At 29.8% G+C, this 13,904-nt stretch overlaps 1 protein-coding gene across 1 annotated transcript in view; it reads left to right on the top strand.

The window, feature by feature from the left end:
- Positions 1-13,904, top strand: part of LOC126743621 (katanin p80 WD40 repeat-containing subunit B1) — a 65,074-nt gene that overhangs the window by 14,079 nt on the left and 37,091 nt on the right. Inside the window, exons 4-5 of the mRNA XM_050450806.1 lie at positions 13,322-13,551; positions 13,603-13,789. Coding sequence (XP_050306763.1) covers positions 13,322-13,551; positions 13,603-13,789 — 417 coding nt within the window. The remainder of the gene's footprint in view (positions 1-13,321; positions 13,552-13,602; positions 13,790-13,904) is intronic.

Raw genomic sequence — 13,904 nt, 5'->3', positions numbered from 1 at the left:
GTTGTGTGGGGTGGGTGGGGGGCCAAGGGTAGGATTAATGAAAAACGTTTTTTTGCAGAAAATAATTGCCAAAAAATTGCTCAGTTTGCAGTATTTCCCACAGTTGAGCCTTGTTTAAAATCGAATGGTTTCGATTCTTCCCGTCCAAATGATCTCATAAATTCTCTATGGGATTCAGATCTGGGGACTGTGAAGGCCAATCCGTTAAAGCAATGCTCTGTTCATTTAACCAGTTTTTCACAAATTGGGACTTGTGTTTATAGGGTCGTTGTCTTGCTGAAAAAACCATCTCAATGGCATTTCCTCCTCAGCATAAGTCAACATGTTGTTCTCCAATATGTCTTTGTATAGAAAACGGTTCATTATTCCATCAATTTTAACCAGGGGGCCAACACCTGATCGGGAGAAACAACCCCACACCATTACGCTTCCACCACCATGTTTTACCGTATAGGCATTTGGTATTTGTGGATGTACCTTGTACCTTTTGGTCGCCGGACATAACGTCTCCCGTCACTCCCAAATAATTGATACTTACTTTCGTCACTAAACAATACAGTATTCCAATTTTGGTGAGACTAGGTAAGATGATCTGGTGCAAATTTCAAGCGATCCTTTCTATTTTTCTTTGATATTAGTGGTTTCTTTACAGCAACTCTTCCAAAAAGCCGCACTTCATTTAGCCTTCTTCTCACCGTGCGAGCAGACACAGAAATCCCCATTTCACACATTTCTCCAGAAATAATTATATAAGTTTTCTTTGGGTCGTTCATCGATATTCTTTTCATTACCTTCATAGCCCTTTTGGACAACTTTCTTGGTCTTCCTTGCTTGTGAGCTACCGAAACATTTCCTCTCTTCAAATTTTTCAATCATTTTTGAAACAGTGCCTTTTAAAATGTTTAAATTTTTACTTATTTCAATTTGTTTATAACCCTTCTGGTATAGTTCAACCAACTATTTTACTTTTTAAATAACCAGATAAGTCTTTACACTTAGGCATGATGCCTGTCTTCAGTAATTCTGTTTACAAAAGGAAGAAAATGTACGCATTTAAAAAAAATTTGTAAGTGATTCACATATTATGTACTTTTTAAAATCGATTACTACACCTCAAATATTTGATGAAATTCATCTGAAAAATCACTGTTTTTCGTTCATATTATCCAATCTAATAACGCTGTTTTTATGCTTAATATTTATATCAAATTTAAATAGACAGTGTTATTAAATTAAATAATGAATATGTATTTTCTGCAAAAACATTGTTTTTCATTAACACAACCCTTACCCCCCCACCCACCCCACACATTTGCCCAGTAATAAATTCTTGTGAAAGATCACCATTTTTCGTCTATAATATCCAATCTAATAGCACTGTTTTTGCATTATATATTTATTAATATACATTTATATAATTATATCAAATTTAAATAAACAACCGTGTTATTAGATTAGATATTAACGACGAAAGAAGCTGTTATTCATGCGTATTATTTTGGAAAACAATGATTTTTGAAAACAATTTCTTACTGGTAAATTGTGTGGGGCGGGTGGGGGGGCAAGGGTAAGATTAATAAAAAACGGTTTTTTTTTTGCATAAAATAATTAATTGCCTGAAAAAAAATGCTTTATAAGAGAATTACAGGTGAAAATCTATAGTTTGCGTATCTATCTAAAAAAAATAAAAAATGCATTAACGTGTATGAAACAATAATTAATTTATTAAATACATATGCAAATTAAAAAAAAATCTCATTACATTAAACGTATTTAAATAGTATACACTATACCATACTACAAAATATACAACTGGCGTTAACCAAAAATAAACATTTATTTAACCATCGTGTGTTGCTTGTGAAACCTCTTATAGGGTGGTGTATTTTTTTTTGGATAAATTAATCGTTTATAACGTAACAACAGAACGTATAGTATTAAACAGATATAGTAACATCAATTCCCTATTGTCTTAAGAAACAATAGGCGATTTGGGTTCACTATTGTAATACAACTAAAACCTCTTATTGGCGTTATTGCATTATTCATAATTTATCTAATACAGTTATTACTCCTTGCATAGAAAAATCTAATTCTAACAGTGCACTTGAATACCGAAATCCGTTTATTATTTAAATCAGTATCGGACAGTAGCGGCTCAGCATACAGTAATTTATAACATGTAGAGGCTCCTAAGAACGGTTTCCTTATTAAATAATAATATATTCAGTAAAATTTCATATATGAAGAATTTTTGTAGCTGAAGATTTAAACAAATTCAAAACACTGGAAATAGACTCCATACTTGCAGTGGAGTCGTAGATTAAGATAAAATGAAAATCCTGCAGTTTTTCTCCACTTATTTATTAAACATTCAGTTTAAAAAATTCCCGACATGTTTCGGACACAGTGGTGCCCATCATTAGGGGATAAAAGGCTTAAAATTGGTATCAGATATACGTCCCAGGGTTTGATTCCATGTCAAAAAACCCTCTTGAAAAAAACTTCTTGATTTGCTCAAGATTCGGAACAAATTGTGACACGTGATCCTGATAAATTAACAAAAGAGTACTTTTGTTTTATGTACCTACTTAAGTACTTATATAACGGCATGTTATGCCCTTTTAGAAGGTTCGATGGTAACCAGAGATTTGCATCTGTAGATGCACCAAAAATATATAATTTGCTACCTAATAGTATAAGAGAACTAAAGAATTATTATCAATATATTAAACAGGTCAAAATCGTTACTTCAAAAAACACGAATAATCTGTTAAAATGTTTGTAATTTATTGTGATGTTTTGTCAGATTGTTTAAGATCAAATGGGTATTTCTTGGGGACTATTAATGTAAAACTATCTCAATGATCATTAAATATAAATTTTGTTATTATTAATCAATATTGTTAGTAAATTAAGGCTACAGGACTACATTATTGCACTTGTGTCATAATTTAATATTAGGAATGATGGTACTTTTGGACATACAGGTAAACACCTTGGGGCATGAATCAAATTTGTGAAACTCAGATCTAGAGATAGGATTATACATATACATGTTTGTACTGTACATTTTCTAAATAAATGAATAGGAACATTAAAATGCATCACACACTTTAATGAGGATTATTAAACGGTCGCGTATTATTTAATCAAGATATGACTAAACTAGATTAAATATGACGATAAACGGACGCACGTTTCTATTGTGCAATTGAGATTTTTTTTAATACGTTTAATCTCGCCTAATGATTAGTCATGATTAACTTCCTACAACAGCGCTTTTAATAAGGTTGCCGCTTCCAAAACAGGTGGTCAGGACCTTGGACGATTTTATTATATCCATAATGTGCGGATTGTCAAAGCACGAAAACCGAATAAGATTGCGGAAAGTAGGACGAAATGTCAAGAAAAAAAAAGGTCGAGTATCGATTTTGCCCCAGGTGTTACTTGAACTTTATTTATCATGCTGGGATTTTTAAGGGGGGTCTATTAGGGTTTGCCCTCAATTCGGTGAAATTAGTTTGATGTAAAGGTTGAAACAATTCTTAACGGACAATTTTATTTATGAAGAAATATCTGAGTTTGACTAAGGATGAACTTGGAGAGGAAAAATGGTAATTTTAAAGATTCAAATACAGACAAAACCATTCAAGGTAATGGAATAAAACACAGGACGTTCTTCAGTTCTGATTCACATTTTTTTTTGTTATGAAGGCTGTTTGGGGGTACTGATTATGGATTATTCATGGTGTTATTTTAATAAGGAATTATTAAAAAGATAAATTCTTAACCCACCATAATATTTTCATAAAAATTCGACTTGCGATTGGATCTAAGCGCGTGCCCTCACATAGTATTTAATTGTTTCTTAGAGTATTGACTTAATATTGAAGTATTTAATGGCGGCGATATAATAATAATAATAATAACGTTTATTAATCCACATTTACATAATGTTTAAAAAGCTTTATAAAAAAACATCATTGTAACAAAAAATAACAGACAAAATGCGGATTAACAGGCATAATTTCAGCTTCTAAATGCAGTTGAGGGTTGTTGTAGCCTATAGTGTAGAATAATTTATCCAAAAAAAGTATTTAATAGTAAGTACCCAAAGAAAAATAAATAAATAGTGCACAAAAATCGAGGAAACCCATTTAAAACATTTATACATAAATAAAATGAAAAAGATAATATACAAAAAATAATCTATAAGAAATCCAAAATTCATATTTTTAAATGCATTGCTCTGTTTTTAAATAATATTCTGGAGCTTAGATTTCATGCATTTTCGGAAGCCGTTTGTCGTTAGCGAAAGATCAGTAATATATTTATTTACTACAGATGAAATATTATAAGAAAATGATCTTTTAAAAATTTCTTTTCGGTGTCGTGGAATATCTAAACGCCGTCTATTTCTAACATTAGCCTGATGATGAATATCAGCTCTAAATACCACCCTATCCACAAGATATTGTGGGCGCCTCATCTTAAGAATATTGTAGCAAAATACCACATAATGTAACTCTCTCCTCGATGACATATTAAGCCACTCAAGATCTTTCAACTTGTGCGACACTTCATATGGCCTGCGAATACCAAAAAAAAACCTTATACATGCGTTTTGCAACTTTTGTATACGCTTTTTATCTCTGTTGTCTAAACAAGGGCCATACACAGTATCACAAAAGTTAAAATGAGAAAGAATGAGAGAGTCGCACGGCATTCGCTTAGTATCCACATTTAACTCATGGCGCTGCGGATATAAAGTTTTCAACATTGAATAGGACTTCTGCAATTTTGATCGGTTTCGTTCAGTGTTCTTTTAAGTTTGTAATTTTTAGTATGTTAACTATTCTGTGGTCTTGAATTCATAAAATTGCACACGCCGTTGGCCATTTTATGAATGAAATCAGATATATTTTATTTACAACTGCATCCCGCTTTCCTATGCCCCGTAACCGCACGTTGATTTTCTAGATGTTGACAAAATATTGGGTTCACGTATGGTTCTGCTATTTCAAATTATTTAATTAGTGTAGGAAGAAAGTAGGACTTTTTTTAACCTAAATCCACTGTATCTAATGGGCTGTTAAAAAAGATAGGAAAGTGAATATACTTCAGTAAAAGAATGTTTGAATGAATAGTCGTTTTAAATGTTGTCGATAACATACACATTTGTGTTTATTCACACTTTAACGGTAGACTACAACTACTATGCACGAAAACAGGTTATTAAAGTGAAGATCAATGTGTGGGGGTTTTCTTGCAGTTTCTGGTGTGCCACAGGGTAATAATCTGAGAACGTTGTTTTTTTTTTAAATATTCATTGATAGCCTTCCGAACACTGGGAAAATTTCCTTTTTGTTGATGACTAAAAGTTGGAAGAAGATGTACACTTTGTAGAAAATTGTTTTAAGCAAAATCAATGAGAAATTCACTTATTGTCCAAATAATAAACCATTGATTCACAATACAGAGTTAAAGGATGTTGGAGTTTTTTTCAAAGCATCATAAAATTCAATAGTCATTTTGAGAATATTATCAATAAAGTTTATCGTGCTTTTGTTATAAGGAATTTCACAAATATTAATTCTATAACACCTGTATACAATGTACTAGTAAGGTCTCATTTAAAATCTGCTGCGGTGATATGGATATGGGTGACATAGGAAAAAGGGAACACTTAATCACTTTTTTACTTTTTAAGATAAATAAATGAAATTTGGTATATCGATAGAGCATCTTTTGACATAATCTATGGTTTTCCATCACTTCCGGTTTAATAGGAAGTGACACAAATGACTCTTATTTTAAACGGGACAATTGATATATTATTACGTATTTCGATAGAAACTAATATTCTGCAAACAATGATTTTTGCGAATGCGTTGAAAGTTTTAATTTTTAATCAAGTAATGACGGAAAAATACTTTTCATTGCAAGCATTGGGTTATATCTGTGATTTTATGCTAACATTATGACCTCACGTTTGGTATGTGTATTTTCTACGTATTTTAAAATGCCTAATCTAGTGTGTTAAAAAAATTGCTAATCCAAGACACCGCACTGCCCTGTTTCAAAAATCATTTTCATACTAAAATCCAAGCTTAGTATAGTACCAATTGTAACTTAGTAGAGCTTAATTAAACACATACATATACCGGGTGACCAGGAAAAAGAGGTAACAGTAAAAACACTTAACAACTATTTTTCTCTTCAAAATAAACAAATGAAATTTGGTATTATTGATAGAATTGTTATAAGAGCATCGTAATATAGAGATGCATTCTATTTCTATGATATTTTACGTTGCATCAAGTTTTATGGCATAATGTTTTTGAGGTTCTTGTGCTAAATGGCTAATACAGTATTTATCTCAAGCAACACATCATATATCGTTAAATATATATTTATTTAATGAATTGTAAAATATATGTATATCATATACGATTCCGTTTACAAAAGGGAGACAATTTCGGCATTTAAAAAAATTGACATATCTAGGGGATTTACATATCTAGCTTTTAAACTCGATTACTACACTTCAAATATTTGATGAAATTCTTCTGAAAAATCACTGTTTTTCGTCCATATTATCCAATCTAATAATGCTGTTTTTATTCTTAATATTTATATATAAAATTATATCAAATTTAAATAAACAGTTTTATTAAATTAAATATTTAATATATATTTTCTGCAAAAACATTGTTTTTCATCAAAATAACCCTTAGCCCCCCACCCACCCCATACATTTACCCAGTAATAAATTCTTTTGAAAAATCACCGTTTTTCGTCCATAATATTCAATCTAATAGTCCTGTTTTTATATTAAATATTTATTAATATACATATATATAATTATATCAATTTTAAATGAACAAACTAAAATATTAGATTAGATATTAACGACGAAACCAGCTGTCATTTATGCGTATTGTTTTGGAAAACAATGATTGTTGAACACAATTTTTTACTGGTAAGTTGTGTGGGGTGGGTGGGGGAGTAAGGGTAGGGTTAATGAAAAAGGGTTTTTTGCAGAAACTTATTTTAAATTCTTCAACGTATATCATGCGCACATTTTATCCGATATTAATAGTTGAAGCTCAACGAAAAATGTACTTCTAGTGTAAGCCAAAAATAAACGTTTATTTAACTATCGTGTGTTGCTGGTGATTTTTTCAATATTCCAGGCATTCGAAATCAATTTCAATTTTATTTAAAACTTTTCAAATGATGTTTTAAGTATTTAAAGTCATTTTTGTTACTTCTTCCTTGGATATTTATTTCAAGTAATTTTTTTCAATATTCTAGACTTTTGAAGCTATTTTATATTTTATTTCAGACATTTTAAGGAATTTCAAACTTTATTTTAAAAATTTTTGAAGTCATCTTAAATTTCTTCTTGGCAATTAAAGTCACTTTTATTGGAACATTTAAATTCATGTTTAATATACTCCAGATTTTTTGAGTAATTTATGTTTTTATTCCAAGCATTTGAAGGCAATTTTAAATTTTAATCTTCACGAGAAACTGTTTTTCAAAAACCAAGTCATGTTTACTCTGTTTGTATTATATATTTATTAATATAGATTTATGTAATTATATCAAATTTAAATGAACAACTGTGTTATTGGATTAGATATTAACGACGAAACCAGCTGTCATTTATGCGTATTATTTTGGAAAACAATGATTTTTGAACACAATTTTTTACTGGTAAGTTGTGTGGGGTGGGTGGGGGGCTAAGGGTAGGATTAATGTAAAACAAAAAACGTGCATGCGATTTGCTTACTCTATACGTTATAGACATGACATATCACCGTATCTGAAAGACAATCAAATTCTCAATATGTCAAATAATAGGCAAAAATATCATACTTATCTTTAAGGTTATCAAAACCCAAAAACAAAATGATTACATTTATTTAATTTCTGATAATCACAATACTAGGAACACACATCTATTTAAAATTCCTGGGCATCGAAAACAGCAAATTTTCAGAAGTCTTTTTTATATAATTCCACGTGTTATGTTATGGAATAATCTCTCAATAAACACCAAAAATATGTCAATAAAGAATTATGCAAAATATATAAAAGTGTTATTGCTCGAATCACAATGAAACGCATAAGTTTTTAGAATGAAAAAATACATTTTTCTGAAATGTTACGTAATTCTGTTAAGTCTATTAAACGTTAACCATTCATAGGAGTATTAGGGTTGTATCACTCCTGGCATACTTAATGACTTTTTGTCTGAAGAAATGTATGTGATTCTTCTGCAATTAGTTTTTCTTTTTATAGACAAATAAAGTAATTTGAATAATTATTAAAGCTTGTTGGGTTAGATGTTCTGTACACGGAAAAAAAGCTAAACTGAATTGAAAATGAATCGTATTATTTTAATAATGTCATCATCTTCCCATTCCGCAAGTATAGTTAACTTTGTATTGCAGCTATCCATATACTTGATATTTAAGTAATTTTGTTCTTATTCTAAGCTTTAGAACCTTATAATTAAGTATAGCTTTCTTTTTAATAATGTAGATTAATTATTATTTACATGAGAAGTGTTCTTTTCTTGAATCAAGAATACCTATTAGGTTTTAAGAGCCGAATATACTTCTTAAAAGAAAAATTCTATTTTATTTAAGATTTGCATATATTTATATCAAGTATAGCTTTATTCTTGATAATACATTAATTATTATTGGCATGAGAGTTATCATTTCTTGAATTAAGTTCCAACTATTGATTGTAAGGAATGAATATTCTTTGTGGAAGAAAAATTATATTTTAATAGAGTTCATATCAAGATGAGTCGTATTGATCTTCCACTTTTCAAACGTATTGATATTCTTACACATTACAATAATGTAATATGTTTTTCTTAGAGAAAGTATAGATTATATTTCAACTATTACAGTGCTTTTCTTTGATTTGTCCCCTTCCCTCTTATTTTTTTTTTGAACGAATTTAATTAGAAAATTGAAAATTTTAATGGGTTTCATAAGTGCTACGTTTTAGTCTGAAATAAATTTAAAAAATCTGGTATTTTACATTGAGTAAAAGAAAAACCTATATAAAGTTGGCCCATTTAAAAAATTTTATTTGTCAATATTGTCCTAAAACGTAGCATTTATTTAACAAATACTCAAATTGTACGTTTGAGTTTCCTAATGTGCGTTGTTGGTCAAAAAACTATGAGAGAGAAAGGATACCTACGTGTTAAAGAAAAGCATCTTTTGTTATACCTACCTATAAAATCAATTTTCTGTTCATTTGATGAATTAATATGGGTTATATTTTAGATAGATTTTTAAAAACACTTCTTCCTTAGGATCATAAAATGAAAATGCAACGAATACGTTTTTCCTATTTATTATAAAATAAAGGTCGCAAATGCCAACTTAACATATAACACAAAACAAACTTTTTCTTAACATTAATTTCCTTAAATAAATAAGCTTTATAAAAAATACTTCTTTAAAGGTAAATAAATCAATAGAAAACACTTCAAAAACAGATGCAAAATACGGGGATATAGCCGAAGTCATTAATTACTCGTAATTAATCTCAGGAACTTTTCTAAAAGTATAATTGTTTCCCCAATTAAACACATTAACACGGCACAAGATATATATTTTGATATTTTCTTAGCAATCCATAAAAATTCATGGAAATCCATAAAAAAATGTGTTAACATCTAATAATATATACGAGTTATCAAAATCCAGATTGTATGCTTGATAATGTAAATTAATAGAACCAGTGTTCATTAATACACAGATTAAATAAAACCTTTTAAAATCCTTTTTTTCCAACAAATTTCAGACTTATTTTGTTGTTTACAAAGGCCTAGTGTCTATACAGGGAATTAATTCTTTTATCATATCATCAGTTAAGTTTTTGATGTTTAGCAAATCAATTTTGTTTTCTGAAAATAGGCAATAAATAATTTTTTAACATTCACTGCAAAAAAAGCAGTATCAAAATTCATTATTAATTTATAGATTTGGGCTTGCCATTGATAAGTCAGGAAAAACTTTTTTTGGCCGACACTTACTTTTGACGACTTACTTATCTTCCTTAAAATAATGGCGACGCATGCATCAGGACATTGGCGCATGAATATATACACGCCTATTTTAATACGGTATTAACATCTTTTACTTAGCCATAAATATTGTTAAAAGGGATTCCAAATCCCAATTGCTCCATAATAATTCACAAGTTACAAAAAATGCGCACCAGAATAGCGCCTAAACAAGGTCGACACCGGTAGCCCTTACACGAACAAAATGAACAATGATATAATTGCGTAGGACTGTTCAATACTGTGTACAAGTATAATAATGTTAGTTTAAAACGACTTATTCTTAAAATAAGTATAAGAATATTGCGTTAAGTATAATTTATTTGCTATAAGGAGCAAATAAAATTTGTTTGAATATTATGCAAAGATTAATTTAAGTCATGCATATGTTTAAAACAAAATGAAAACTACTCTAATGGAATTTTTTCATATATTTGTTAGTTCAAAACTAAGACTTGAATTTTTAAGAAGAAATAAAATTGAATTAATTTTAGTTTTTTAATTCTACTTTAACCAAATTTTGAAATTATTATAGCAAGTAGAACAGGAACAGAAATTTAAGAATATGTAATTTTTTGAGCGAAGTATTAACTATTATTGCGCTATAAATATTACACTTAGGCAAAATTTTTTTTTTAGATGAGAGTTAATCTTAGATGGAGAAGTCTTTTTTTCCGTGTGTACTGTGTATTGCTCTATCTAGCACATAATTCTTGATCATTTTTAACTACTTTACACAGATAAAAATGACTTCTTATTACAAGAAAATATATTATCTTGGCTGTTAATTATCTTTAATTAAGGATATACATTTAGTTCAAACTCACGTTATCTTGTCAAAAGAGAATCCACGTTCTTCGCATTATTTTCTAATTATCTTAGCGAATTAAATCCTTGCTATTAGACAACTGTCTTTAAGAATAAAATTGTGAATTTATCGATACTTGTTTAAAGAGTACGTTCTTGCTTTAACGTCACAGGTGCTTTGCGTTGGGTCGCGTAGGTATAACCCCGGTGTTTTCCCTTTGTTGGAACTTTGTCTCCTGGTCGTTCCAATCATTAGCAAGTTAGACGCGGCATTGTCAACGCGACACGATGTATAATCGCATTTTTGTGTTTGGTTTTTCAACATTTGGTTTTTCCAACATGGACAACATCAATTTTGAAGTTGAAGTAAGTGAAGTCTTCTCTTTTTTAAAGCGGAATGCTTTGGAACACTTGTGGCCTGTGTTTGAAGGTATATTTATATTATAAATATATGTGGTTTTTATTTCTTTTTTTAAATTATACCGGTACCTATATATGCGTGTGTAGGTTTAAAATACTCAGTAGGGCTATAATGCATTTTTTTACTTTCTTATAGGTATACCTAGATTAGTTTATAAATAACTAAATAAGCCTGCATTGATTTTTAAAAGCTTTTGTGTAAATTATTATTGTATCTTAAACAAAATGGTGGACGTTTGCGTTAAAATATTCTTTAGAAGCTAATATAGCTATATAGCTATTTTCACAGGGCAGTCCTGAACTAGTCCGGGATTGTTTTCCTAAGTTTCGACTGGCCGATGATAAAATGCGGACATATTAAAAGCAATAAAAATACAGGAAAAGACTCGGGAAAAGAATCCCGGACAAGTTCAGGACTGCTCCGCGAAAACCGCTATAAATTTTCCTAAAAGAAAAAAATATAATCTTAGCAGAAGAGAATTTTCTTACTTTAAAATTAAAATCTTGAAGGAAAGGTTATGTACTTTAAATAAGGTAATTATTTCGAGCTAAGAATCGTACCATTTTAGGACAAAATAAATATCCTTGGCGCAAACATTTATGTAACTGTGAAAAAAAACCCTTTTTTATAATAAATATACGTTTAATTTTTTTTCTCTTATACCGAAAAATATATGTATAATATACAGTGTGATCGTAATAGTAAGGAATAAATTCAATGTTTCATTGTCATTCATCATGTTAATTTTTTCAGGATATTCTATTAATTTATGCATAGGTGGTTAGTCTGGTTAGCAGATATTATCTACAAGTATTAGAGTTTTGGAAATGTAAATAACTTAGAAACCATAAGCCTAGACAATAGTTATTACCTTCTGGTTTCATAAAATAATTTTAAAAAATAAGACTAGTGCAATAAGTGTTACAGATTTTTTTAATTTTTTTTTTGATGCTCATAGCATAATAGAGAGTTTAATTTTGCGTTGACGTTAAATATTAACGATATAATATTAGTATATGTATTTTGTGAAACTTATGACTTCCATAATATAAAATAAAAGTGTGTTATTAATATTTTATCTTCTTTTCTTTTTTATATCCTCGAAAAAACCTCGTAAAAAGCGCTATAAATTTTGCTTCGATATTTAATATTGAATGCGAAAACTTATTTAAGTGAATAAAATATAGAAAGTAAAATCAAAAACAGTTTATGAAAAATGAAAATATAAGATACATTAAATATTAAATACAATAAAGATATTATATACTCGTATACGTATTTGGTTGTGAACAGTCGTAATCCACAAAAAAATGTAAAATTGTGTGAAGCTGTCTAAGTACCTTTATAATTAATATTATAGTGTTTTCTGACAGGCTTAACGTAATTTTATATTTTTTTGTGAGTTATGTTACGAAATTTCGAAAAGTTATCTTCCGAAACCGAAATAATAATTTTTGGGTCAAGTAAATAATTTCTTAATACAAGATATTTAGTATTTGACGTAAAAACTTAATGATCTTGTATCCATTAAATTTTTAGATTTTAAGCCATTCATTTATTTCCGTCAAAGAAATGTCTCTCAGATAAGTACATTTATGTACATATGAGAAGATCACACGTTTTGAAGTTAAGATTAAGACTCTTGTACCATAATGACACATAATGACCTTGGGGAGAGAAATTTTTTTTTTCTTCTCTTAGACCAAATAACTAAATAATTTGCTGTCTTACAATTAGGACATATTTACTTAACAATTTAAAATAGTAGTAGACTAAAGCTAAGGATGTGGTAAGTTTTTCCTAAGGTAATATTCATTTGGCTATATCCAAAGACATGGCGGCCTTGGTTTAAACTCGTTTTACTTTATGTTAAGAGATCCTTTTTATCTGTGTAGTCTTTGATGTTGAGTTAAGAGCTTTGTTTGCACCATAAAATGTTATAGAACAATAAAGCGTATTTGCTTTGAATGTTATGTCTTTTTTTTTAGTGACAAGAACTCCTCCTCCAGTTCCGGAACCGTTTCAAGAACCCGAACGCGAATTTACCCCATTAATACTCAACCAGCAGCGGTACCTTGACCCGACCGAACCACAAATCCTCGGCGATCACAACGGCACCAGCGACAATTGCGAGGCTCTCTCCTTGGATAATTACGAGAATCCCAAACCGACCGGATTCACTCCCAAATATTCCCGATCAAAATCCAATGTAGATCAGGTACTTTCAGGTAATAAGTGAGTAAACTATGTAGGCATTGTTGTTTTATAGGTGTACCAAAGTAAACTTTCGAAACAACCGGATAGGGAGAACGTACCGAATAATAAGATTGCGGTGAAACCGACCCCGAGGTACTCCGTACAGAGGCAGTTTTCCGTTAAAGATGGTGGTGACGTAGAGACGAAGACGAGGAGTGAAAATATCAAACATAGTGCCTCAGAGGCAAATCTTAATAGAGGTAATATTTGGCAATAATTTTAATTGAAACATATTAAAGTCAATAATTACTGGTGTTTAGTCCAGGGGTTTGAGATGATTTTTCAGGCTCTTGCAGTAATTTTCTAAGGTTTCAA

This window comes from Anthonomus grandis, chromosome 13, assembly GCF_022605725.1.
Source record: "Anthonomus grandis grandis chromosome 13, icAntGran1.3, whole genome shotgun sequence".
NCBI lineage: Eukaryota > Metazoa > Arthropoda > Insecta > Coleoptera > Curculionidae > Anthonomus > Anthonomus grandis.
Note: the sequence above shows the minus strand (reverse complement) of the source record. Positions and strands in the feature narration are given on the sequence as shown.